We start from the raw sequence: 26,520 nt of genomic DNA on the forward strand, positions 1-26,520 counted from the left end.
TCTTGCCTTCTGTTTTTGCTGGAGGCTCCCGTCCCTATTGAGAGGCAAATTTTAGCCATCTGGCAAAGCAGACTGTAGGATAAAAAAATGAGAGAGGGAGAAAGAAAAAAAAAAAAAAACACACAATGTGCATGGGCACACACACACAAAACTCTGGAGATTAGGGAAGACAAAAACTTCTCAGCGGTTGCTGGAGAGGAGAGAAGAGGAGAGGACCGGAGAGGAAAGGAGACGTGAGGAGAGGAGAGGAGAGGAGAGGAGAGGAGAGGAGAGGAGAGGAGAGGAGAGGAGAGGAGAGGAGAGGAGCGGAGAGGAGAGGAGAGGAAGAAGGAGAGAGCCTTCAGCGCAGGCAGGTCCGTGTGTGCGTGCGGGGATGTGGGGAACCGTTGCAGGCAGGGGAAGGCGTGACCTGCATGGAAAATGCCAGACAACTCCAGACACACACGCAGAGGCGCGCACACGCTCACAAATCTCCGGCCAGAGATAAGGCGGACAGCGGAGCGTGGGGAAGGAGGCGAAGCCGGCCCCCGCCGCCCAGCCAGCCGCCCTCCCCTGCCTCCCCAGCCCCTCGGGGAGCTCTCCCGGCAGAGACATGAGGTGAGTGCCTCCGGGACGAGGGGCGATGCGGCGGGGGAGAGCCGCGCACCGGCCCCGGGGGGCTCCGGGGGGCACCGGGGGGTGGTTGGGGGGCGGCGCCGGCTTCACTCCGGAGTGGGACCGGGACTCGCGGAGAGGAGCTGGATGCGGGGTGCGAGCCGGCGGCGCTGAAGGCCAGGCGAAGCGGAGGGGGTGATGCCCGTTTCCGCCAGCCCCCGAGCAGAAGAGAAACAGATTTTTTTCCCTTCGCACATTTTTGTGGTTTCAGACGAGCCGTCAGAAAAAGGCATGTTCAACCTCAGTCCGCTCGGATGAAAAGTCGGCCCAAGTTTGTCGGTGCCCCACGACTTTGCTTTGTACCCCGGGGGCCGGGGCGAGCGGTGGGACGAGACAGACGAGCTCCAGAAAACTACTGCCCTGGTTTTGAAAGAACGCAGACAGGTTAAAAATAATCCGCTTATATAGATTCAATTTCCTCATCAGCATACCTTAATCAAGCCCTGCTTCTGAAACCGTGTGTGCGTGCATGTGTGGGTAGTTCCAGCGACTGTAATATACACCTACAAGCCTCTGCCAGGCCTTAGTACCTATTTTAGAAAGCGGAAATTTTCTCTAATGGCTCTAATTTCCTGCATGTTTCTGTTCCTCTGTGTGCTGTAAAAAGACGGAGGTCTCTCCTCCGGCCGGGTCCCATGCAATGCCATGGGCGTTTGAGTTTGCACACCCAGCATGGGCAGGGGCTTGCTCACTCCTTGCACTGAGAACTGCTCTGCTGGCACTCGCCTTCCTGCTCGAATGGAGCTCCAGGCTGGTGTGCAGTCAGCTGGGCAGCTGCAGGGTGACCTGCAATCGCTGTCCTCTGTGCCCTCCTCGGGCACAAACAAGTTGGCAACTGGGACAAACTCTCTTGGATCAGATTTTTTAAATCTGAGTTTGATGACAAAAGGTCTCTGTGGATCTTAACTTCTGTGCCCTTCTTCATTTGGGGTGAGTGGTACCCTAAGAACTGAAGAGAACTGAAGAGGGAAAAGAGAAGAGAGAAGAGAAAAAGCAAAATGAAGAGAAGCGAAGGGAAAAGTAAAAGAGAAGCGAAGAGAAGAGTAAATGAGAAATGAAGTGAAGAGAATAGAAAAAAGAAAAGGAAGAGAAGAGAAGAGAAGAGAAGAGAAGAGAAGAGAAGAGAAGAGAAGAGAAGAGAAGAGAAGAGAAGAGAAGAGAAGAGAAGAGAAGAAGAAGAGAAGAGAAGAGAAGAGAAGAGAAGAGAAGAGAAGAGAAGAGAAGAGAAGAGAAGAGAGAGAAGAGAAGAGAAGAGGAAGAGAAGAGAGAAGAGAAGAGAAGAGAAGAGAAGAGAAGAGAAGAGAAGAGAAGAGGAGAGGAAGAGAAGAGAGAAGAGAAGAGAAGAGAAGAGAAGAGAAGAGAAGAGAAGAGAAGAGAAGAGAAGAGAAGAGAAGAGAAGAGAAAGAAGAGAAGAGAAGAGAAGAGAAGAGAAAGAGAAGAGAAGAGAAGGAGAAGAGAAAGAAGAGAAGAGAAGAGAAGAGAAGAGTGTGCTAGAGGGGAGCAATGTGCAGGTTCTGCTGCTGGGGCCCTGGTCCGTCCTCGCCCAGCTGCAAAGCAGCGTGCTTTTTGCTGAGAGTCGATGATCCCCGTTTGGCAGGGTGAAGCTAAGCAGGAGTAACAACACTAGTTATTGCCATGATGCTTTCATTAAACCGATTCAGAAAGCATCATTATTTTATTAAACATCCTGATGTTTACTCTTCTATTAAGCGAAGATTTGCCCATCAGCTGTTAGTCCAAAGACGTGTAGCTGGTGGCTGCAGCTGCCAGGAGTGAGAAGCATGGAGTTCCTGATGGTGCCTGGAGCTGCAGAGGTGCCTTCGGATCCCACGGGACACCTCCGTCACCCACCTTTCTAAGGGGTTTTCCCTCCTCAGAGCCATGTGCAGCTCCCACCCTCACCTCCATGTCCCTGCAGAGAGTTTGCTGCTGGTGGCATGGTGCCACAGCGCCTCTCCCAACCTGGCACACTGGTCTGTCTCAGCTGTGCAACCTTACACAAACTTGTAAGGGTTTGGGGGAAAAAAAATGCATTTTTTGGAAAACCAGACTGAGCCCTGACAGGCTTTGGGATGGCCAGAGTTTCATTCGGTTTCTCCGTGTGCTTTCCAGGTACCCCCTGGCCTGGTCCTTCTGTGCCTGGCTGCTCGGCGTGGCGGATGCCGTTGAGCTGACGGAGATGTTTGGGGAGATCCGCTCCCCAAACTTCCCCGATTCCTATCCCAGCGACTCGGAAGTGACGTGGAACATCTCCGTGCCCGAGGGATTTAAAATCAAGCTGTACTTCATGCATTTCGACTTGGAGTCATCCTACCTCTGTGAATACGACTACGTGAAGGTGAGCGGTGGTATCAGGGGACGCGTGAACGGGCAGGTGGGACATGCGTTTGGCCAGCGGGGAGAGGGCAGCGCTGGAAAAGCTGGGAACGAGGTATTTTTCCCCATTTATTGGGCACAGGAATTGTCAGTCCAGTGGACAACAGGAAGAGCACAATAAGCTGACAACATCCATTGCATCCATTGCAGTGGGTGGGACACCCAAATCAGAGCCCAGTCAAAAAGGACCAGATTTCTGAAACTACAACACTTAATTCTCATTGAATCCTGTGGGATTCACACACCTGCGTGCTGATGAAATCCCTGTGGCAAAACCCCCAGGCTGTGCTCCTCTGATGCCAGGCACGTGCAAGGAGGCCCCTGAGCTCAGCACCCTTGGCCAGGTCATGGCTGTGGGGACACCCAGCAGAACCAAAAATAAGGGTTAGACCTGAGCTTAAGGCTGCAAGCTGTGGTCTGCATGCAGAGCAGCCCTCCTACAAGCAACTGGGACAGACCCACAGGCTCCTTTGTGTTCACTACGAACCCATATCACAGCCCAGGTCCAACTTCTGGGGCCACTGCTGGCAAATACCCTCAGCACAAACAAGCTCTGGATGTTCCCAGAGAGCTGTCGTGAGCAAAACCACAAAAGATTTCATTCTGCCTCGTTGCTGGGCAGTAACCCATCAGAAATGGTGGTGGGCCGCATGCTGTTGTGCCGCAGAGCATCCTTGCCTCCTTGCAATTCTGTGTCTCCAAACAGGGTTCCCCACCTCCAGAACAACTGGGCTCTCCGTCTCTTTGAATTTGGTCAGTTTGGGTGCTTTCTGGCAGGCCAGGTGTAGCAAGCAGGTGCTTCCTACATTTCAGGGCTGAACATTCATCACCCATCACCCAGCACAAGCCTCACCCTTCCCCTCTGCATGGAGGCAGGTGGAGATTGCACCCAGGTCTGGAAGCACTCAGCCCCAGTGCTAGGTGCCAGCTACTCGCAATTATTGTTTTATTCTCGCCCTAAGAAGACAAAGCAAACATTTGAATTTTTTTTCCTCTTGGATCTGTTTGCTGCTTTAATTTCCCCTTTGTGCTGGCACTCATTTTGCTACTAACAGCTCTCATTGAGGTTTGATTAGTTCTTTCTGCTTCTCCTGGATCTTCTCCAAGCACAAGGGCCAGGGACATATATAGAGATATATTGCTCTAAGAACCCAATAAGCTCAAGGAGCAGATTTCTTGGAAACTTTCCCCATTCCAAGCTTTACCCCTCCTCCTGCCCTTCACCCCCTGCTCATTTTTCCTTTCTCATAAGGGCTCCCTGTTATTTGGCCACGGTGCCAAGTTGGCATCACAGCTTTCCCTGCTGCTGGATTTCCATAAGAAGGTGGCATTTTTCACAGGGATTTAGATCTCAGCTGTATAAATTTGCTCTGGGCTGTAGCTCAGCTCACAGAGCCTCTACCACAGAATTGCATTTGAAAAGTGCCGAAAACGCTCAGAAACGCCCGTCTGGGTGGATTACAGGTGATCCGTAAGCTGCTCCGCTGGGTAGACATGCAATTTTGTTGCTACTAAGGCATCGGCTTGGAACATGTAAGGAGAGCAGCAGATGAATAGAAGACCATTTTCCTCCTTGGGAAAACCCAACACGTATAGATGTGTCTGTAATACTCTGCCAGCCCCACTAAAGAGGCTCATCGTGGCTCAGAAAGCCAGAGGTGCCACCTCTCTGTTTGGTACCATCTCCATCATCTTCACTGCCGTAAGACAAAGGTCAAACACAGGGGCTAAACAGCCCCGGTGCAAGGTGGAGACCCAGCTGGGGTCAGGCAGAAAGCCACCGTGCCGTGGTTTTTGCCTCCCTCACCTCCTCGGATGCCCATGTGCCCCAGCTCGAGCAGTGCAGAAAGTCATCCCCAGCAGCAAGCTCGGGGCCTGCTGAGCTGCGAGCACACGCAGGTCTCTGCCTTCGGGGTGGTCTTCGGAAGGGAACAGTTTCCAGAGCCCTGAAACAATGGCTAATTAAAACAATAGCTGTTGATTTATATATATCCACATGCATGCGCTTGCGTGTGTATATATATAAAACGAACGTGGCTCCTAGGGAAACGTGGCCAGCGGGATTGTTTGTGCAAATGGGGATGGGACGGGTGGCATTTCAGTAAGGAGGTAAGAGAGGAGGAGCAGGCAGCCCCGAGCAAGTAGGAAACACCAGCCTGCGTGCTCCTCCCCAGGCTCAGCAAGCATCCAGTGCTTCTGGACACAGGTCTCCAGCAACCCTAGGACAGAAGCAGGGAGATGGGAGGTGCAAGGTCCTTGCCCCAAATGGGACAGGTGCCTTCTCTTGAATCAGGGGAACCAAGTGGAGCTTCCAGGGGTGTGAGTTAAAACCTCAGCATGATTTTGCAGGGTTTCTTGGGAAGGAGCTTTCTGCTAAGTCTGGGAAACCTCCACTGGGGAGAGGATGCACGCATGTGGGGAAGACTCAGCTGCAGGCTCTTGCTCCCGGCTGTCCCATCCCTGCCTCGTTTCCAACAGCAAGCAGCACAGCATCAGGCATTTCACACAAAACCCCGCTAATCTGGGTGTTGCCTCCTTCCATGCACTCCGGCTGCAAGGCGGCTCCGCAGGGGCCGTTTCATGCCCTTCCCTGCCTCTGAGCCTCTCTTCCCCATGTCATGTTCCCAGTGTCTTCAGCCCGGCACTGCGATTTCTCGGCCTAATGAGCCATTTATATATATTACAAGTGGTATGCTTTGCCCTCGTCAGTCCAATTAGTGCATTCCTGGAGGGCTGGCGGCCGCGTTTCCGTGTTGCCGGCTCCGTACTCCTTTCCGATGGCAGGCACTGAGCCGCCCGGCCAAATTCCCCGCGGTGCTGGGGGGGCTTTGTTAACCCAGCCGCTGCAGGAGGCATCACCGGGACATCGCTGCTCCAGCGGCCAAAGCTGGGGCTGTCTCCTTTCTGTGTGCCCTGGGCACAGCCTGCATCGCCACGTGCGTTGTGACAGCCTCTGAGTCCCAGCCCCAGCCAAAAATCACAGGGACAGAGCCACAGCCAGGGCAGGGACCCCCCTCCATCCATAGGGGCAGGCATCGTAACAAGGAGAGCAGAGGCAAAAGCAGACAGCAAAGCTGGCAGGAGGCAGTGGCACGGGTAAATTTAAGGCACAAGAGTGTCGCTATGTTTTATTTTTCAAAGCAGGCTTCTTTCAGCGTATTTTTATAGGGAATTTCTCCTCGGCAATTGATATTTCCCTCAGGGACACATCTTCTCTAGTGAAAACGTCGACATCATGACCCGAGAGGGAGAAACTCCAAACAAACAACCAGGATTTAATTACCAGCCTGCTCGCTGGATGTAAATGATCTACGAAGAAGTATACAGTCCTCAGCAGAAGCAGCAAATATTAACCAGGGAGGATGACCTCTCTGTTTAGTTTACAGCCGGAGGGCTGTCTCTGCTCCCTGCGTCCCGGGGCATGGGACCCGTCACAGATAAGGGGCTGCCGATACCTTCGGCGAGGCCCCACGGCGAGAGCATCCTCTGGCAGGGGCACGGTCACGGGGGACGTTTCCCCGTGCATCCCCACAGAGGTGACGGCAGCACCGGCCCCGCACCGAGGAGCCGACTGGAAAACACCGCTTCCGACAGCTTTACTCCCCAAAAAAGCGGTTTCTGCAGAAAACGCAGTGCTCATGCTGCTGCAGCCGGGGCTTCAGGGGAACAAGCCCGCTTTTCGCAGCAGCCAAAGAGCCAGGCTTGTTCGCTTTTTGGAGATGGTGCTCCCGTTTTTCAGCCTGAAATGATGTTTTGTTTCAAAACACCCTTTATTTTGGATTTTTAAACGATTCTAAAGCACCACAGTATATTTCAAAGCGATTGAAACCAGATGGACCCCAAATTACTTGTTTTCCTTTTTTTTTCAGAACTCTGTTTCACAAAAAAAAGAATGAAATTCAATTGGGTTTTTGTCCCAATGCGGGACGCATGCTTTTTCTCCAAATTCTCAAAATCTATCGTCAGAAAGTCTCTCTTTTCTGGCCAGCTCTTGCTCATATGAGAGGATGGAAAATATCTGGAGGCAATGTCAAGGCATGCTGAGCTGCCATTTCCATGTTGTCTTTCCCTGGTGTAAGCGAGTTTCCTCCTGCATGCTCAGCCCTGGGAAATTTCCTTTTCTCCCCGCACCCTCCCCAGCTGGCACATCCCGAGGGTCTCGGGGAGCCACGGTGGCAGCCGCAGGAGGGTCCCACCTCACCGAGGCCATGCGAGCTGGGGGTGGCATCACAGCACCCATGGGTCCCCAAGCTGTGTGCTTTGTTATGGCCTTAATAACATGTTCTTGGTGTGAGCAAGGAGGGCTGGCGTGGTGCAGAATTGCTCGTGTTCCTCCCCTGGGTGTTATTCATATTCATAATATGACAGGGTGCTGGGAATGAGGACAGGGACCAGGGGTGGGACTGCAGGGGAAGGAGATGGGGTTGGTGCTGAAATGGTCTTGGGGAAAGGACGAGGGAAAAGGAAGGGATGGGGCTTCCAGGGAACACAGGAGGGTTTTTCACAGGGATTGCAGTGCTTCCAGGCATGGGCAAGTCTGTGCTGTAAAGGCTGCACAGAGAGGCTAGTGAGCATGCTGAAATGACAGCAGGGCATGATGGCCCCTCCATCCCCTCCTGCAGCCCCCGGGTGCCACCCTCTCCCCATCCAGGATGACTTCAGAGGGCTGCCATGGGCAGAGCGGGTGGGACACCTCGTCTCCCCTCGCAGAAACCCTTTAACAGCTTTACTGCAATGACAGCATCCCAGAAAGCCAGAGCGAGCCCAGCCTGACCTCCTGCAGGGAGGCACTGGAGGCTCTCCAGGGCTTCAGACACCCACAGCACCGTGCAGAGTACATTGAGGGGTGGCCAAGCACCGGGGAGCACCCCAAGGACACGTCAGCCCGTGTGATTTGCATAAGCCAAGCGCTCACCCAGCCTTTCTGCTACAGATTGAAGCAGAAGACCAGGAGCTGGCAACCTTCTGCGGCAGGGAGACGACAGACACCGAGCAGGCCCCTGGCCAGCAAGTCATCCTGTCCCCCGGCCCCTACATGGGGCTGACTTTCAGGTCCGACTTCTCCAACGAGGAGCGCTTCACTGGCTTCGACGCCCATTACACGGCCGTGGGTAAGCAGCACACAGCCTTGGGACCCACTGGACGCGGGGGGCTGCAGCGTGTGACCCCCCTCTCCTTGCTGTCTCCCCACCATCCCACCTAGACGTGGATGAGTGCCTGGAGAAAAGCGACGAGGAGCTGGCGTGCGACCACTACTGCCACAACTACATCGGCGGGTACTACTGCTCCTGCAGGTTTGGCTACATCCTCCACTCCGACAACAGGACCTGCAAAGGTACTGGCCGGGCACAGCAGGGCCGTGGGGATGGTCATGCAGAGCAGGCCCTGAGCAGGCAACAGACCTACTAAATACGGGCAAAACTGCCCTCTCCTGCTGCCAGGAGGGATGAGGTGCCTCCTCCCCTGCAAGCCACTAGCCTGGGACAGGAGAGTGCCCAAGGCCTGCAGTCATCTCATGAGGAATGAGATGTGGTTTCTACCTCAGCTAAACTCTAGAGACCTCCTCAAGTAGGAGAAATGAGATGTTTTAGTCTCTGCTCTGAGTATGCCTGATGAAGGTGAGATGGGTTTGGCTCTCAGCCCAGGACCTTCCACATCACGGGCATATTTGGAGCTTGTCTTGCGAGGTTCTCCTTGCATGGACCCACATTCAAGGCCACGGACCCCATCCCACAAAGGGGCTGAGCAGGCAGGGAGACGGGTGCAAGCAGGAGCAGGGGCTGGGACAAAGGGGTGCTGAGAGCTGGGTGCCCATCGGCACCCCTTATCCTGAGCGTGGCCGGGGCTGGGGGTGGCTGACGGGGCGCTGATCCGTCCTGGCTGTGTTTCAGTGGAGTGCAGCGACAACCTCTACACCCAGAGGAGCGGGGTGGTCACCAGCGCTGACTTCCCCAGCCCCTACCCCAAGAGCTCGGACTGCCTGTACCGCATCGAGCTGGAGGAGGGCTTCTTCATCACCCTGAGCTTCGAGGACAGCTTCGACGTGGAAGACCACCCCGAGGTGACCTGTCCCTATGACTACATCAAGGTGAGCTCCCTCTGCCCCACTATCCTGTCGTACACCAGGGGTCCCAATGATGGGGCCAGAATTACCCCAGTCTAAATGGGGATGGTGAAGCCAGCAGGAGCCCCATGATATTTGAACCTCCTACCACATCTGATGGTGGCCCTCTTTCTGGCCCTGGGCCCAGGACCAGTTCACATCACCCCACCACAAGGTGGTGAAGCGTCCCTGTCCATCATCCTCAGGGTGAGGAGATCCCCAGGGATCCACACCCCCTCAAGCCACCTCTTTCCCTTGGTAGATCAAAGCTGGCCCCAGGGAGTTTGGCCCTTTCTGTGGAGAGAAGTCCCCAGGACGCATCGAAACCCAAACCAACAGCGTGCAGATCCTCTTCCACAGCGATAACTCGGGGGAGAACAGGGGCTGGAAGCTGTCGTACACAGCAATCGGTAACTCCTGCTGCTTTCCTCTGTTGGCTGGGCTTGGGAAATGGGAAGGAAGGGCTTTATACACTCTGCAGGTGGAGACCTGGAGTTCGGTGGCCCATGAGCCTGTTCCTGAGCCGTGCTGGTGTAGGTTGATGGCAAGGGCAGAGCAGGATGCTCAGACCTGACCAAGGGGGATGGACGGTAGTGCTGGGACTCTCCACTTGCTCCACTTACTCAGCTAAGTGTTGTTTTGCTCTGCTTGCTCTTTATTCAAAGGAAACCCATGCCCATTGGTGCAGCCACCCATCAATGGGAAAATCGAGCCTTCCCAAGCCAAGTACACTTTCAAAGACCAGGTTGTCATCAGCTGCAACACCGGCTACAAAGTACTGAAGGTACGGGGTGACGCTGGGAGGAACCCTTCCTCCCAAAGCCATCACATCTCTGCTTGGGAGAGCAAACATGACCCACACCCCCTGGGCCTCCTCCCCAGGGCCTAGGGCACAGCCTCCTCTAGCAATTTTTAGCTAGAAAAGTCCTCTTCCAGGGAGGTCTGGTTATATCTTTATTAAACTGCCAAGAATTTGGCTTTTTATAGGCTCGTGCATTGATGGTGTTGTGGTTTTTGTTTTGTTTTGTTCTGTTTTTCTGCACAGGATAACCTAGAGAGTGAATCCTTCCAGATCGAGTGCCTGAAGGACGGGACATGGAGTAACAAGATCCCCGTTTGCAAAAGTAAGGAAACCCCACACACACCCTGTCAATGTCCTTTTCCTGCTGAAATTTCATGCTGGATAGAGCTGCCCTGCCAGAGCGGAGCTCCTTACTCAGACCCAGCCAGAGAGACTACGTAATTCTGCAACACTCTCTTGGCTCTTTCTTGGGTAGCATAACAGGGCTTGGTCCAAATGCCACAAGCAGGAGGTTTGTGCTTTCCCTTAGATTACTCATAAGTTGATTTGTGACCAGCTCTGCTGCCTCCCTGTCAAAGAAAGAGCAACCCTGGCTCTTGGGAGCTGGGTGAGCAGTAGCACTGCGATGGCTCTGCTGCCACGTGAAGGATGGCAAATTTGGGGCTGAATCCTGCTCTCGATGTGAGAGCAAGGGCTTCATGAGATGGGAAGACTCCCTGCTGTCTAGAAAACACCTACAAGCTTCCACAAAGCTTGTTTGACCGCAAAACCTGGGCATGGATCACATCAGACTTACCTCTGTGGTGATGCACCTTCATGAATGGCTACTGCTGGAGGGAGGGAGGTGGCTGGTCCCGTGTGAGTGAGGTGGGATTGTTTGAGCTGTTAGATAAATCTGACACAATTTGGGATAATCTGGTTCCTGGTCCAAATTTCCTTCCAAATGGAGGCTGCTAAGGTCATGGGCTTTAGAGAGGTGCCAGGTTCTAGCTGGGCAGTGCACAGCTAAGAGAAAGGGGACACAAAAGTTGCCCAGATACTTACAAACCTCAAAAAGAGAGAAAAGAAGGAAAAGAAAGGAGATTCCATTTGCATCAGCTCTTCTTTTGTCTAACCCAGCTCCTCTCTCAGCTCAGGCCCGGAGCTGAGCTTCTCATGTACCTGATAACACCTCTTTCCTTTCCCCAAACACTCACCAGTGCCCTTCAGCCCCAGAAGGCACTCACTGCTACTCAGCCTGCTGTAAGGCTGGCCCAGAGAGGAGAAAAGCAACAAACACTCTCAGGGAAGGTCCCAAGACCTTCCAGGACAGGCAAGATGAGATGCTCTCAAGGGGTGTGGCACCCAGGTGCTCCCCTTCTGGGCATATCCTTTTTATTTTAATGATGTCATGGATTTTACCTTAGGAGTGTGTTTTTGGAGTTTTAGATCACGTTTGCTCATTCAAAATGAAAAATGAGAGGTTGTCAGACATGCTAAATAGATTCATATCTGAAAGGGCTTCTTACAAAGTATGGGATCAGTGACGTCTCTGCCCCACCAAAGAACTACCCCTCTCACCACCAGCTTCCCATTGGTTTTATCCAGCTTGGAGAGAGATCAGATAAACACTGGCATTGCCTAGAAAAAAAAAGAAAAAAAAAAGTAGATATTTTTAACCCCCAAAGCATTAATTTTTGGAGAACATTGAAATGATTACCTGCACTATTCCGTTTGGGCTGGAACTAGTCCCTTCTTGTGTGAGATAAATCACTATGCTAAATTTCTGTGGCTTTCTTGGAAAGCCAAGAAGCCCCTAAATGGGCAGTCCAGGCCTTCAGACTGCCGTGCCTCCCACCTCCCCTGTATGTCTGGGAGAGGCAAAAATGGTTTGAAAAGAAAAGCAAAAAAATAGAAACCTTCCCCAGCCAAGGTGGATAACATCCAGCTCTGCAGCCTCGCCAGCTTCTCCCAGCCACTGTCCCCAGATCGCCCTGGATGAGCCAAGCGGGTCCCCATCAGGGTTCCCATCAGGGTCCCCATGGCTCCCGGTGCTCATTACAGATCTCTGGTGTTTTGGGGGCTGGGTTTCCTGCATGCCTCTCTCTGCTCGGCTACTAATTGAGCTTTCTCTCTCTGCTCTCCTCCTTCCCCTCTGCCTTCGGTGCAGCTGCAGACAGAGCCGACAACCAGACAGACAGAAGAGCCGGCTCGGAGCAAGTGGCTGCGTGAGGCTGGCGCCGGCCGCGCCGCCGAGATGGGCAGCCTGCCTCCGTGCCCCTCTCTGCTCTGTCCCGCACCCAGGGCAGCTCCCCTTTGCCTCTGGCTGCCAACTCCATCTCCGCGGCTTGTCTAACCGGCATGGCGCTCCTAACCCCCTGCGCACGGTGCTTTCTTAACTCCGTCTCCAGAAGGGAAATTCGGAGCCGAGCTCCCCTGTCCGTCCGTCGCCCCCTGGGAAGGTCCCTGCCTGTCCCCGGGCTGCCGCCAGCTCCTGGCGCATCCTCCGCACCCCTCCGGACGCCCCGGCCGTGCTCTGCTCCCCTCCAAGCTGGCGGTTGCGCAAGGAGCGTCGGCCCCGCACATGGTTTGTTTGTTTGGATTTAACCTCCCGCTGCCCTTCCTCCCTGGCCCAGCGTCGCAAATAAGAAACACTCCTTCCTCTCCTCTCTCCGAGCATCCTTTCAGCTCCCCCGCCCCGGGTGAGGGAGGATGGGGTGGCATCAGCAGCCTTCTCCTGACCGCCCTTGGGAGGATGCGTGCGGGACCAAGCCCTGGCACTGGTACGGGGAATGCTGCTCTGTGTACCCTTGGTCTCCGCTGCTGGCCCTGCGGAGGTGAGGATGGGCTGGTCTTGGGATGGTCACAGCCAAAAGAGGCCAGAGCCCGGTGTCTGGCCTCATCTGTGTCCCCAAGAGCCCAGGACGTGCACCCAGGGCTCCTTGAGGTGTCAGGGGCTGCACTGGGAGGGTGCTGGGAGGGGGACCAGAGGCTGGGAGAGGAGGAGGAGAGTGCTGGGGAGCTCTGCATGGCTCTGCTCTTAGGAAGATGGAAATGCTAAACAGCCCCTCTCCCAAGGCAAAAGTCTGGAAGAGCTCAAGGCACAAACTCCCTTCCCTCTCCCTTTGGGCAGGACCCGGGACAGCAGTGGGGCAGCACCTCTGTGCAGGAACCCATTCTCCAGGCATCAGGGCTGCCCTCAACACGCGGGACACGCAGGGAGGGAACAGGTTGTGCGGGCTGGGGGGCACAGCCCTGCAGCCATAAATAGCCCCAGAGCAGACGTGCCAGCCACATCGATCCCCCAACACCCATTCCCCTCCTACTGCAAGCCCCAGCATCACCCAGCACCTTATACAGGTCTTACAGGTGCTGGTACCATGGCACAAAACCACTGTGCTCCTAAGCATGGTGGAAAGACAGCAGGAAAGCTCGGGGACCCTGGGGCTGGTGACAGAGTCTGTGTCCCCTGCTCTGCCCCTTTGTGAAGCACAGGCACCCCGAGCCTCCTCCAGCCTGGCTGCACCCATCCTACCGCCCGCTGTTCCTGCCAAACCGCAGCAGGGCAGAGGGGACCCTGGTGGACAGTGAGCCACAGCATTTTGCCATAAACCAGGCTTTTTTCACCCGAGTGGGTGGCTAACCCTGAGCATCAGTACATGTCCCTGGTGCCAACATTGCTTCTAGTGATTTTTTTCTTCGTTAGCCTGGATCACCATGGTAAGGCTCCTGACTATGCTGCCTGCCCTGATAGCCCCCTCCCCATCCTCAAGCACCCAGACCCATGGAGCTCACGTGCCCCTGTTCCACTGGACCTGCTTTCTGCAAAGTCACCCATCCTCTCAGCTTCAAAGTGGCAGAGCCCAGCTCCACAGAGCTGCATTTCCCAGGCAGGATGAGTCCCTGGGTGGGTGGCACAAGCCCGGTCCATAGGAGAAGAGGCTGGGCAGGGCATGGTGAGGGGTATGGGGGAGAAGAGGGACCACAGACAGACCATGGGAAAGGGCAATGGCACCCTGGAGGTTGGAGCAGGTAGGTTTTTCCCTACAGCTGCTGGTCTCCCCCTGCCTGCAGAGCAGCCAAGCCATGCTCTCCGTGTCCTTCATCCCTGGTTGTCACAGGAGAGCCAGGACCTAGGGGTGCTCAGCCTGCGCTGTAAATGCCTATCGGCAAAGCTTGCTGAGCAGGTCCAGAGCAGGAGGGATGGGGCTGTGCTACCGACAAAGCCTGGTGCGTGCAGGAGGTGCCTGGTGAACCACTGCCTGCTTTTTCCTGCCCATTCATAAGGGGTGCAAAGACAAACTGCGGGAGCATGTCCTGACAGGTCCTGCCCACCTGTGCACATCCTTTCCCCTCTCAAAGGTACAGCAGATCGCGTCCTAAACACATAGCTCGGGACATCCTAGGAGGGATGGGAGCCGAGCCAAGGAGCCTCCAGAGCCGTGCCAGGCTGTGCTCCTTGCATTGCCCTAAAGAAGCGAGGTATGAGGCTATAGGAGCCTCACCCTGCCCTGCAGGACCACCACTCATGCTGAAACCCAGCACTGCCTGCATGGGGCTGGGCACCCTGAACATATCACAGGGCTCAATCCCGATTCTGTGTTGGCTTTCAGTTGCTGACTGCAAAGAGCCACCGGAGCTGGAGCATGGCTTTGTCACCTTCTCCTCCAGGAACAACCTCACCACCTACCGTGCGGCCATCCAGTACCACTGCCAGCACCCCTACTACCACATGGCCCCCAACACCACTGGTGAGCGGGGGGACCGGGTCCCCATGGTGCGGGTGGGCACGTGGGGGGAGCCAGGGATGGCCACAATGGGGTCTCCGTGCTGGGGAGAGCACCAGGTCCAGCAGCCCTAGGAAGGGCTCCTGAAGGCTCCCTTTCCCAAAAACCCAGCAGAACCAAAACCCTGCAGAGAGCAGTGGGATCATGGCAGACAGACCTTCACGCTTATCCACCAGCAGAGACACCACAAGGGGTTTTCACAAAACACCACAGGTCTCTGCACCCTTTGGACATGGCTCTGGGCGGCAGCCAGGGTGCACATATGTCCCAGCCCTCCTTCCTCCTCCTCCCTCAGTATGGAAAGCCAAAGAATTTCCTCACATTCCTGCCTCCCTGCTCATAGCCCTGTGCATCTGGTCCCTGCATCCAGCACTCGTTAGTGTAATGGGCAGCAGCAGCACTAATGGGGTGGCAGCTCAGAGGGCTTAAAAAGGAGATCGCATCCTGGAAAAGGGTTCAGAGGGTCCTGGTGGCAGGGCAGCATCTCTGTGTCCCCACGCTGAGGCCACAGCCCAGCTAACACGCTGCTCTCTTCCAGCCACCTACACGTGCGATGCATCAGGGGTGTGGAGGAGCGAGGAGCTGGGCACGGCGCTGCCGTCCTGCCAACCAGGTACTGGTGGGGATGGGTACCATGGTGAGGGGTGCGGGGATGTGCAGGGAGGGGCTGCCTGCCTGACCTCACCTGCTGCTCCCAGGCAGGGACCCTCTCCTTGGTGACAGAGCTATGTGCTGTATGTGTCCACTGCTGCAATGTATGGCAGAGAGGGCAGTGGGGATGGGGATCAGGAAGGCAGCAGCCTCAGCAATATGGGCACGTTCGGCCCCCAGCATCGCTGGAGCTGGCTCCAGCCAAGGGCAGAGCACGACCTGCCCAGTGGCGCCGGCTCCCGGCTCCCATTAGCAGTGTGTCCCCATGCAGGAGCAATTAGCACGTCTCCGAGCCTTGCAGAAAAAAACAGCCCTTTCGCAGGGCCAAAAGTCCCAAGCCTTTGAGCAGTGGCAGAAACGTTTGCAGCCAGCAAGTTTCCAGGCCAGGCGCCCGCTCGGGATTAAACAAAAGTCCCTGGGACGTGGGCTGGCCACAGCCGGCTGCAGACAGGGCTGGCAGCAGCCCTGGGTGCAGGCTGCGGTCGGATGTGCGGGGACGGCTCTCTGGAGCGGTGCAGGGACACAGCGGCAGGGCTCAGCCCCACAGCAGGTCTTGCTGGGTGTCTGCTCTCCAGAGACCGGGGCTGCGGCTGCTCTTGTTTCGGCAGCTGCTCCCTGCATCCCTCCTTGATGTTTCAGCCTGAAATAATTTGTGCCGGGAGCATACGGGGACATTTTTCGGGGCCTTAGCTGCCTTCATGGGCCATTTCCAGACCTCCTGATTAGTGACAGAAGTCAAGGAGGCTTCAGGAAAATGGAAAATCCCAGGGAGAGGGTGACGCTCTCCTGAGATTGGGATCTGCAGGCAGCAGCTGGCCAGCTGCTCTTCAGATCTTCCCTCGTGTCTCACGCTACCTCCCCATCAATAGAAACTCCTCTTCCAGGCCACGCCGCGCCTGCCTCTGCCATTAGTGGGAGCATTTGCAGCCTTGTCAGCGTTTTTGATATGTAATTTAATAGAATAAATATTTGGCTGGATGCGCTTCCTCTAAAATCATCTCCCTGGGATGGCTGTCAGCTTCGGTGCAGCAGAACAGCTGGGCTGGGCTGGGAGGCAGGAGCTCTTAGCCCGAGCACGTTTTCTGTTCCCTGCAGCACTGGGAAAGGCAGGGGAGTGAAGCGCAGGCAGATGCTCCCCACACACTCTGAAGTCGCAGTTTTCCTAGCAGCAGCCACAGCAAATCCACATTAGCAGCTCCCGGTGCTCCTGCCCCAGCTCTCAGCTCTGATCCCATCACCTTGGGACCCTCTTTCTGGGAGGCTCAGCATCCTCCCCTCCCAACATGGGGGCATGGGGCAGAGTCACGGCAAGCCCAAATCAGCTCCCACAGCCTCCCAGTATCATCAGCACCCCTGAGCATTAACCAGCCTGGGACTCCCCTCCCTGGCACTGCCACAGGCACAAGCCAGCTCCAAGAGCACCACATTTGTCCCAAGGAATAGGTTCCCCAAGGGCACCTTGGTTCTCAGTGCCACCTTCAGCTGCTGAATTCCTCACGGTGGGTCACAGCATGTGGATAAAGCACCTGGAGGCAAACCAGGCAGCACATCAGGGCCTCTCAGACATAATTCTGGGTCTGTTGGAGCTGAGCAGAGGGAAGCTGGTTTGGCTGCCAGAACTGCGGTGAAGACTTGGGATGCAGGAGTAAAGCCCGCGGTGCTAGGCAACATCCCGTGGCCAAGCCTCCTCCGGCCACAGCTCCGCCGGGAGGGTGAATGCCATGGCCGTGACACCACAGGCCTCGTGATGGGTCTCAGGGCGAGGGGTGAGGCTGGGCTGATGTAAGGCTCCAGTCCTCCTGGTGGCGTTCCCCTGGCACATGCTGAGCAGGAGCCCAGGCGGCTGGACAGCTGGGGAAGGGCTGAGTGAGCTCGCGGGGCAGCGTGAGGCTGCAGGATTACTCACTTGGCCTTTCTGCTTCTGAAGTGGTGAGGGTCCAGCCAAACCACTCCAGAAACTGAACTGCAAAGTGAGGAATTGCGAAGTGCAGGCTGGCCCACCAGACAGCTCTCTCTCCCACCTACCAGCACAACTGTACAACAACCTGTCATGTTGCAGCCCTGTTTTACCGCAATCCAGGCCTAGCAGAAATCCTAGCATCCACCAAGTCTTTGACACAGCAGAGTTCTCCTTCTACCTCCTCTTCTGTAAGGAGTCTGGTAACACCATGGTCCACATCTGGAGCACAAATCACACAGGTGTAAACCAAGACTGAGATCTGATCCTACTCAGAAAGCTTGAAGTCCCACCCTGGCTCCCCCTTTGCTAGCTCTGCCTGCCTTCAGTGGCAAGAGATCTGGTACAGATTTGGGGTAGTTATCACTGGGTAAAAGCCTCCTCCACATCCCCATGGTCTGCTATGAACTGTTCCCATGGTCCATTCTCACTCTCAGCAGACAACAGACCATTCTTTCCACCAGCTAAGACCACTCTTTCCACCCACTATTTGCAGGGCAAGTCCTCCAGCCCCTCTGGAGTAGAGGTCTGGCACATACCACCCATTTGCACAAGCCCACATTTTTCATCAAAGGCTTTTCACCTCCCATCATGACGGGGCCACACATACTGCAGCCCTGCCCTGACAGGCACTAAGAGCTTGACCTTTCCGAAACTTAGCAGATACTTTTTGGGACACGGACCCACCCAAATGGTAGCCAGAACTGTACCTAGAGAGACCATGGCCTCATGGCCAAGAGCATTCACCTTCTGTTTTCACAGCCTACAGCAAGGGTGGGAAAGGAGAAGGCAGCCAGGAGGCTGCTTTTTGGAGTAAACTTGCTGGGACAACCTGGGCCTTGACTGCCCATGGCTGAACCCATGCTGGAGTCCTGCAGAGCTGGGACAGCAGCCAGAGGGAGCTCCTGGCTCTGAAGATGCCTCCTTCACTGCCCCAGCACCCGGCCTAGCGGCCAAGCTTGGTCTCAGTCCTGTCTCGTTGCCAGCTGAAGGATGGCCTGTTCTGGACAGGCTGCCATAGCCATAGGAGCCATGCAGCCATGCTTCAAGGTGCTTGGGGAGATGCAGAGGGAGATTGGACCCTCTTACCCCCCCGAGAAGGTATTGCAGGTCCCAAAAGTGCAATGATGGATGGCACTGAGCAAGGTGCATTCATCATTGCAGGTAGATTATGCCACAGGCCTAGCGGAGAGCTCCTGGGGGAGCTGCCTAGAACCCTCCCTTGGGTCTCCCAGGGTGCCATGTGGGAGCAGATGACAGGATTGGGTCCCCCCCCTCACCTGGGGAAAGGGGGCCCAAATCCTGGAAAGCAACAGATTATACCGTGCCATAGACAAGACACTTCTCTAATCTATGCCTCATTGACCACAGCCACGAAAAGCATAGACAGAGGGCTTGGTATAGTTACTTTTAACTCTGGGAGAGCAGCTCCCTATTGTCCTGGACCCATGAGCAAAGGAAGATGCTCTGTGCTCCAAAAGTGTTGCTGAAATAGCTCAGGCCAACAGAGAGAAATAGCTTCATAAGGGCTGAACAGGGTCTGCAGGGGTCACCCCACCATCCTCATGGTTATGAAGATAACCAGCCACGTGGCATAATCTACAGGGAAGTCCCTTTTCATTTGTTCCCCAGATAAGTGCTGGGAGTAACAGCGCTGTCCGTTTTGTCCCCAGTGTGCGGTCGGCCAGCTCGTGCTCTGCCCGGGATCATCAAGCGCATCATCGGTGGGCGCAACGCAGAGCCCGGCTTCTTCCCCTGGCAGGCCCTGATTGTGGTGGAGGACATGTCCCGGGTGCCCAACGACAAGTGGTTTGGCAGCGGGGCCCTGCTCTCGGACTCCTGGGTGCTGACAGCCGCCCACGTGCTCCGCTCCCAGCGGCGAGACAAGACGGTCATCCCCGTTTCAAAGGAGCACGTCACTGTCTACCTGGCCCTTCACGACGTAAGGAACAAGATGGAGGCCGTCAACCGGACGGTGGAGAGGATCATACTCCACGAGGAGTTTGACATCCAGAACTACAACCACGACATCGCTCTGGTCAAGCTAAAGGAGAAGGTGACCATGGGGAACTACGTCATGCCCGTCTGCTTGCCCCAGTTCGAGCACGAGCTGGAGGGACCTCACCCCAACACACTGGGGCTGGTGGCTGGCTGGGGGATCTCCAACCCCAACATCACTGTGGACGAGATCATCAGCTCGGGTATGAGGACGCTGTCCGACATCCTGCAGTACGTCAAGCTCCCGGTGGTGCTGCATGCGGAGTGCAAGACCAGCTACGAGTCCCGGTCAGGGAACTACAGCGTGACCGAGAACATGTTCTGCGCCGGCTACTACGAAGGTGGGAAGGACACTTGCTTGGGAGACAGCGGGGGAGCCTTCGTCATTCAGGACCCGGGAACCCGGAGGTGGGTGGCCCAAGGGCTGGTCTCATGGGGTGGCCCAGAGGAGTGTGGCAGCAAGCAAGTGTATGGGGTGTACACCAAAGTCTCCAACTACGTGGACTGGGTGGAGAAGAAAACAGGCTCCTCAGAGAGGTGGACATTTCTGGACCCTGAGCTGGAGAGATGAGTGACTAAGCACTGCCTGCTGCCGCAGCTTCCTTTCTTCTTGTTGTTTTTTAATATGCTCCAGACTCTGGTCTTTCGCAAGCAGTAGCCACGATGCTCAGCCGCGCTTCGGGCCTTTGCCAGCCCTCCACGTCATCCGTTTCGCTTGGTCCCACATCCCTTTGCTTGCACTCTTAAGAAATGCTTGCTGGGGAGCTGGGGGAAGGGAGCAAAGGGTGAGATCTCATCCGGCATCCTTAGCTCATGCTGCCAGGCTCCAAACCTTGCCCACCCTCCCAGGGAGGCTCCCTCCAAGCTATGACAAAGGCACAGTGACAGAAGCAGCATTTCCCTGCCACCAAAGCCTTGGGCCATGCGCAGAGACTTGCCCACGCCCTCACAGCTCTCAGGCCAGCTCTTTCCATCAGATGATGTAACTGGAGGAGCAACAGGGGCTGTGGACAGCATGGGAAACATGGACAGGCAGTCCTGGACCTCACAGGGCCCCCTCACTGTGTCACGCACCGTTTCTGGGCAAGGAGCAGTGAGAGAGCCCTGTGGGTTTGCTGGTATTTATGTTTGCAGACAAACATCCCTTCCCGATGGCATCTCAGGTGATGTCCACCTGGCCCCGGGGATGTGAGGATGTGTCCACGTTAGCCCTAAACTTCAGCCATGGCTGGAAAGTTAATGGCTGCTGAGATGGCACCGACCCAGCATATGGGATGGCCAGGTAAGCTTAGCTTCCTTCAGCAGGGACATCAACTCCTTCACTTGCCAGCAAAGCCCTCGTATAGCTGTAAGCAACATGCAACAACTGCCTGCTGTTCTCTCTGCATGCCTCTAACCTTCTTTGGGCCTGTCCTCCTCCTCCTCCTCCTTTGGTTTTGCCATGCAAGAAATGAGTCAACAGTAAATGAGCCACTCTCCATTTTGCTATCGTCCAAAAAGCCATTTGTAGAGCATGTAGAGGAGCAGAAGGCCTAAGGAAGGTCTAATTTGCAGACACGCTAAGAACTGTATTCTTGGCTATGTCATGTAACTGCAAGGTATTTTTATATATATATATTTCTTTTTTTGATACTACATTCTGTAAAATATCCAATGTCATGTAAGGATGGTTCTGTGTAATCTTCCTCTTGAGAACAAAATAAAACTTTAATATTTACTGAGTTTGTACCCTGAGGCTTTTTTCCAGGCAGATCAAGGTCAAGGACTGAGGGCAAAGGCAGGTCACAAATCTGTGCCACGCACCCCTGCTACTTCTCCATGGCATCTGCTCTCTGTCCATGTCAGACCTTATCAACCATGCCCTTAGCTCCACACAGTCCAGCTCTGCATCACACAAACTCTTTCCATGGCCAAGACAAAGACTGGAGCATACTGCACAGAAAATGTAAGGGAGGTGCGATCCAGTGCTGGAGAACTGACCACAATGAATAGACTACACATTCGCAACAAGCAAGACAAGCAAGCCATGTCTGCAAGGAGCATTTTAGGGAAAGCTAGGCTGCTGGGTCTCACATGGTGTAGTCATCCTGCCCACCCATGTATAGCAGTGCTGCAAAATACCAGCACACTTGAAAGGGTGGAGCTCCTTAGCCTTCAGTCAGGTTCGACAACCTGTGGGCTTTACAAGCCTGAATACTACCCAGTCTCACAGTGATCAGTGCCCAGAAACATCCGTATCACTTTGGGAAATCTGTCTGCAATTACCATCAGCTTCAGCAAGCATTTGCTGAGCAGAGAACGGCCAAGGCCCTCTAGAAACCTTCCCATGGACCATTTCCCAGGCTTCTGGTCGCTGCTGGTAACACAGGCTGCTTTCCATACTGCCAGCAACACAGAATCAGAGCCCCTCCATTCCACATGGCCTGGGAATGCAGCAAGTACTCAGGACCATATGGCTCTTTGGAAACCCTTGGAAACAGCAGGAAAAGTCTGGAAACCCGCTCAGGGTTGTAAGATCCAAGTGATGGCCTCGAAATTCCCTTCACTCAGGTTTAAGGAGAGGCACTCCGTATCCTTTTACTCCACCACACCCCAGTAAGGGTGACTGCAAAGTCTGGGTGTTTACATCCCTCACATCTCACTTTCTTCCCTCTGGTTGCAGTGTGTGGGAAGCCCAGGTTTTCCAGGAATACCATGTCCCGGCCCGCAGGCAGACACCTCTCCCAGCGAGGAGCCTCCCCCTGGATCGCTATGCTCTCTCAGGGCGGCCGGCCCTTCTGCGCAGGTTCCCTTCTGGGTAAGACCATCCTCGGGGAGATGCTGCAGGAGGTGAGAGCGGGCTGGGAATATCCTGCCTGTGGTTAGGGAAGATCTTAGGACGCTGGGAGCCTCCAGCCTGCTGCTGCCCAGGGACTCCCAGGCTCAGATGTGGTGCCTTTGAGCTTCACCATCCTGCTTGATGAAAATACTGATGTGGTTTTTGAACATATGTAAAGATTTGGTCCCTCACAGTAACCCACAGGGTGACTGCTCCTCATGTTCATTGGAGCCAGCTTCACTTAATGCTCCCTTCCTCTTGAACTACAAGAGAAGTGAGCACCCCTACTCCCATGGCTTCCTCCTTTTGTGCAATTCCCACTGCCAAAGGCCCAGGGAGCTGCGCTGCCACTGGGCTTTCTCCCATACGTGGTGAGCAAGAGCATCTAGGGTGGACTCTTCAGAGGGACACTGATGCCCGGGGGTTGTTTCCTAGGGAACAAGTGGATTGTCACCGCAGCCCACTGCCTCCACAACGAACTGGACATGGAGAGCCCCCAACTCCGCAGCTCGGATCTGCTTGCCCCTTCCTCCTTCAGGATCATCCTGGGTGAGCAGAGCGCTGATGGGGGGTTGTGGAGCCATGGCCAGGGCTCTGCTTTCCCCACGGTGGCTCTGGGTACAGCTTGAAAAATAACCTCTGAAAGACACATGCAGAGCACCCAGCCACGGTGTGAGCTGCCCTAATTGCCGAAACGCCATGGAGCCACCTCCCTCTTTGGTACAAACATCTCCCTGCCTCCCCTCCCTCCCAGGGAAGCACAGCACCCTGAGGCAGGATGGCACGGAGCAGCAGATGCACCCCAAAGCCCTCCTCGTCCACCCGTCCTACCGCCCTGCCACCCTGGAGTACGACATCGGGCTGGTGGAGCTGTCTGGAGCAGCAGTGTTGAACGACTACGTCATGCCCATTTGCCTCCCTGACCAGAAGCAGCCACGAGGCAAGAGCTTTGCTGCCCTCCTCTCCCTCCTCCACTGCGGGGAAGGGGCTGCAGGAGGGCTCAAGAGGTGGAAGGGAGCAGGGATGAGGAGTGGCAGCAGCCAGGGTGTACCCCAAGAGCGGCTGGGTAATGAGCCAGGGTGGGTGCAGGGGGCACCTCGATGCATGTGAGATGTCTTGGGGAGGTGGAGAGGGAAAGAGCCAGGGTGTTGAGGAGGGGCAATGGCAGGGATGAAATATCATATGAAGTGGTGCTGGAAGGGACCTCACAAGGACTCTGGCTTGGCTTGGGATCAACCAAGTGAAAGCATCCCTGGAACATGCTCCTCAGACCTCACCGGGGAGTTAGATAGCATATCAAGACAGCCTTCTAGAGTTGGAGCAACAGCTTTTGGTGGTGGTTAGCCTCCTCAGAGACCGCATGAACCTGATACACTCATCCTCGCAGCTCTGAGTGATTTGTGAACCCAGAACCACAATCCCCTCCCTCTCCTCTTCCTAACCCCCTCGTCCCTTATCTAAGTGTAGCCCAGACATCCTGTCTGAAAACTGTTTTCCCGGGCTGCCACACACCTGTGTGAGGTCCAGGCGGCTTTGCCTGCTCCACACATCTCTTCTAGCTTCCCAGCAAAACTACGGGACTCCCCAGCCCCGAACCACAGCTCGGATGGGGGAGCTGGAGCAGGAGCTGCCAGGCAGGGGCAGCCTTCAGGAGAGGGGAGGTGGGAGGCAGAGACAGCATGCAGGTGGGCAGGAGGAGCATCCAACCTCTGAGAACCACCAGGCAACAAGGGCAGCACACACGGTGAGCAGTGCAGCATCTTCCCTTTCCCTTTCAGACACCCTGGTCATCATCAGTGGTTGGGGGAAACCCTTTCTGGAACGGCTTCCAGAAACCCTGATGGAGGTGAGAGCTACAGCTGGCCTCAGGGCCCGGTATGGATGTAATTTTCAGCAGGACATGGCACTGCCCCATGTCCCCATCACGTTGGGGTTCCCTCCATGGGGTTGGGGCTCACGCAGCACTTGGTGAGAAGATCTGGAGGCTCAGGAAGTGCTGTTGAGGAGGCTGGGTGGGGGAAGCAGGAAGAAATGAACCAAAGCACTTGCGTTGCAGGTAGAGGTGCCCATTGTCGAGCACAGCGAGTGCAGAGATGCCTACACCAGGCTCCACAGAACGGTGACCAATGACATGATCTGTGCCGGGGAGAAAGAAGGTAAAAATCTGTGCCATTTCCAGCCTCACATCCCAGTCCCTGCTCCCTGCAAGCCCCTGTTTCACTCCATGGGGGTGTCTGGGTTCCCAGAGAGGTTTTGCAGCAGTTTTCACCCCGTGCAGGTGGGAACGATGCTTGCAGCGGAGATTCAGGGGGCCCCATGGTCACCTTCAGCCCCAAGAAGAGCCACTGGCAGCTGCTGGGCACTGTGTCCTGGGGGGATGGCTGTGGGGTGAAGGAGCAGTACGGGGTTTATTCCAGTGTCATCCAGAGCCTGGAGTGGCTCAGGAAGGTCACAGCAGTGGAGCACTGACTTCCCACCCACTCCCAAGCACGGGGAGCCCAGTGGGTGATGCAATGGGCTGCTAAAGCCCAGGTGTTGATGTGGACTCATGCCTATCCTACCTGAAAAAGGGAAAGAAAACAGATTCCTCAGCCCAGAGAAAGGAGAGAATTGTGGAGGAGAGTTTATTCCTGTGGACCCAAGGGGAGTGCTTGCCTCCTCACCGCTGCCCACGGTTGTCCCAGCTCCCTGCCCCATGGCAATGCACAGGTTGAAGGCAGCTCAGAAATGGTCCCCAGTGGCTGCAGATTGCAGAGAAGCCTTTCAAGGCCAGGAATTCTGCAACACCGCTGAGCCCTTTGGCTTTCAATAAACTCCCTCTTCAGAAGTGCTGGGAAAAAAAATATTTATCCCTGAAAGCAAACAATTAAACTGAAGCGCATGCAATATATCTCTTGTTCCTAAGCGTCACGGGTGAAATGCTAACAAAATCCCCCAGTATTGCAAATAACCCTTCGTCTCTGCCAGCTGGGCTGGTGTCCAGCAGTGCATCCACCACCCGCCACTACCGACTGCGGCGGTGGCTGATTTCAAAGCCCTTGGGCTCTCCGTTTACACTGTCAGTTTATTTTAAGCTACTTCGGGATCAGAGATAACACACCAAGGGGAGAAATGCTGTGGTTCCACCAGCACTTGTGGTTTCACCTGTGCAGGGTGGATGCTCAGAGGGGCTCTGCCCTGTGCAAGCTGGCAGTGTGTCTGCTCAGCTACAGCCCCTGCAGCTTCATGGGCTGAGACAGACCTGGACTGGCCAGGAATGCAAATTGCAGGGAAAAGCAAGAGGTGAGATCCTGCCCTTCAATTATTTATAGCCCTAGCATGTCATTAAAGATGGGGTTGGTGGCCGGGGGAGAGCACAGCAAGAGAGAATAAAAATTAAATCTGGGTTCAATCAGCATGCAGAAAATCTAACAGGTAAGTGACTTTTGTTTTAAAAGGGGTGAAGAAGCAGCCTGTCCCTGCTAGCTGTTGTTGGGAGAGTACATCCTCACAGCAGGAGCTCTGCAGCAAACACGGATGGAAGTTGGGGCAGGGACACAGCTCTGCTGAGCATCCCTTCTCCACATCACAGGCTGTGAAAATCCAGCCTTTGGAGAGAGCCTAAACCACGGGCATGTTTTCTGCCTTGTGCCCAGATCCAGGGCTGGGAGCTGGGTTGTTGGCCCCCAGTTTCCTACAGCACAGGACTGAAATAACACCACTGGGCTCCTCAGGGTTCATAGCAGGGTGGCTGCCCAGGCTCGTTCACACATGGGTGTGCTGGCATGTCCAAAGATATCCAAAGAATGAAGGGAAAGAGAAAGAAAAAGCAAAAGCAAAAGATGGTCCCCTGGGCATCGAACCTCAGCTGTAGGACCTGTGCCTAGACAGCTCGCAGGCAAGTTACAAAATGCTGCTGCCCACAAGATACCCATCACAAATAAAGCCCGTCTTCCTCCCTCCCACAGCTCTGCTGGGAAGTCCCCGATGCCACCCAGCCCATGTCCCCTGCTCACTGCCCTGTGTGCCACCAAGTGCCAGCCCCTCGTGCCAGCCCCTCGCCCCAGTGCCGCGGGGATGGGAGTGGGCAGCAGACGGGAACAGGCAACGGAGACAGCAATTTATCAGTCTGGCTGTGGTAAAAGGTCAGCAAAATACCCCTGGGTGAGGTTTGCCCGTCCCTGGCCAGGTGTAAGCACCAGACATCAGCTGTGGAGGAGCCCAGCCCCGGAGTGGCACAAGGGGGGGGCAGTGAGGACCTGCCCAGGACCCCCAGCATCCCACCAGGAGAGAGAGCATCCTTCATCCTTCTGCCACCTTCCTTGGGACGGGCTCGCTGTCTCCATGCCACTCACCTTCCCTGGCCACTGAGCTGAGCTGGGGGGGGCTTGCTCTGGCCTCCAAATTGCCAAGAGC

The 26,520-nt window shown here is 55.3% G+C and overlaps 1 protein-coding gene across 3 annotated transcripts; it reads left to right on the forward strand.

Moving 5' to 3' along the window:
* The first annotated feature begins 256 nt into the window (after positions 1-256).
* MASP1 (MBL associated serine protease 1) lies at positions 257-25,001 on the forward strand. 3 transcript variants are annotated; one of them, XM_040567752.1, is made up of 16 exons: positions 281-597; positions 2,767-2,992; positions 7,964-8,141; positions 8,234-8,365; positions 8,922-9,118; positions 9,396-9,543; positions 9,799-9,917; positions 10,179-10,257; positions 14,528-14,665; positions 15,240-15,314; positions 21,970-22,104; positions 22,561-22,674; positions 22,880-23,065; positions 23,904-23,971; positions 24,182-24,281; positions 24,404-25,001. In XM_040567752.1, the coding sequence occupies exons 1-16, from the start codon at positions 593-595 to the stop codon at positions 24,592-24,594; spliced, it is 2,091 nt and encodes a 696-aa protein (XP_040423686.1). In that variant the 5' UTR covers positions 281-592; the 3' UTR covers positions 24,595-25,001. The 3 variants fall into 3 exon arrangements, with proteins under 3 accessions (XP_040423685.1, XP_040423686.1, XP_040423687.1); XM_040567751.1 differs by lacking the exons at positions 21,970-22,104; positions 22,561-22,674; positions 22,880-23,065; ... (1 more) ...; positions 24,182-24,281; positions 24,404-25,001 and adding an exon at positions 18,983-21,025 and having other exon boundaries at positions 257-597; XM_040567753.1 differs by lacking the exons at positions 14,528-14,665; positions 15,240-15,314; positions 21,970-22,104; ... (3 more) ...; positions 24,182-24,281; positions 24,404-25,001 and adding an exon at positions 12,085-12,501 and having other exon boundaries at positions 289-597.
* The last annotated feature ends 1,519 nt before the right edge of the window (positions 25,002-26,520 follow it).

Source organism: Cygnus olor, chromosome 9 (genome assembly GCF_009769625.2).
Source record: "Cygnus olor isolate bCygOlo1 chromosome 9, bCygOlo1.pri.v2, whole genome shotgun sequence".
Classification (NCBI taxonomy): Eukaryota; Metazoa; Chordata; class Aves; order Anseriformes; family Anatidae; genus Cygnus; species Cygnus olor.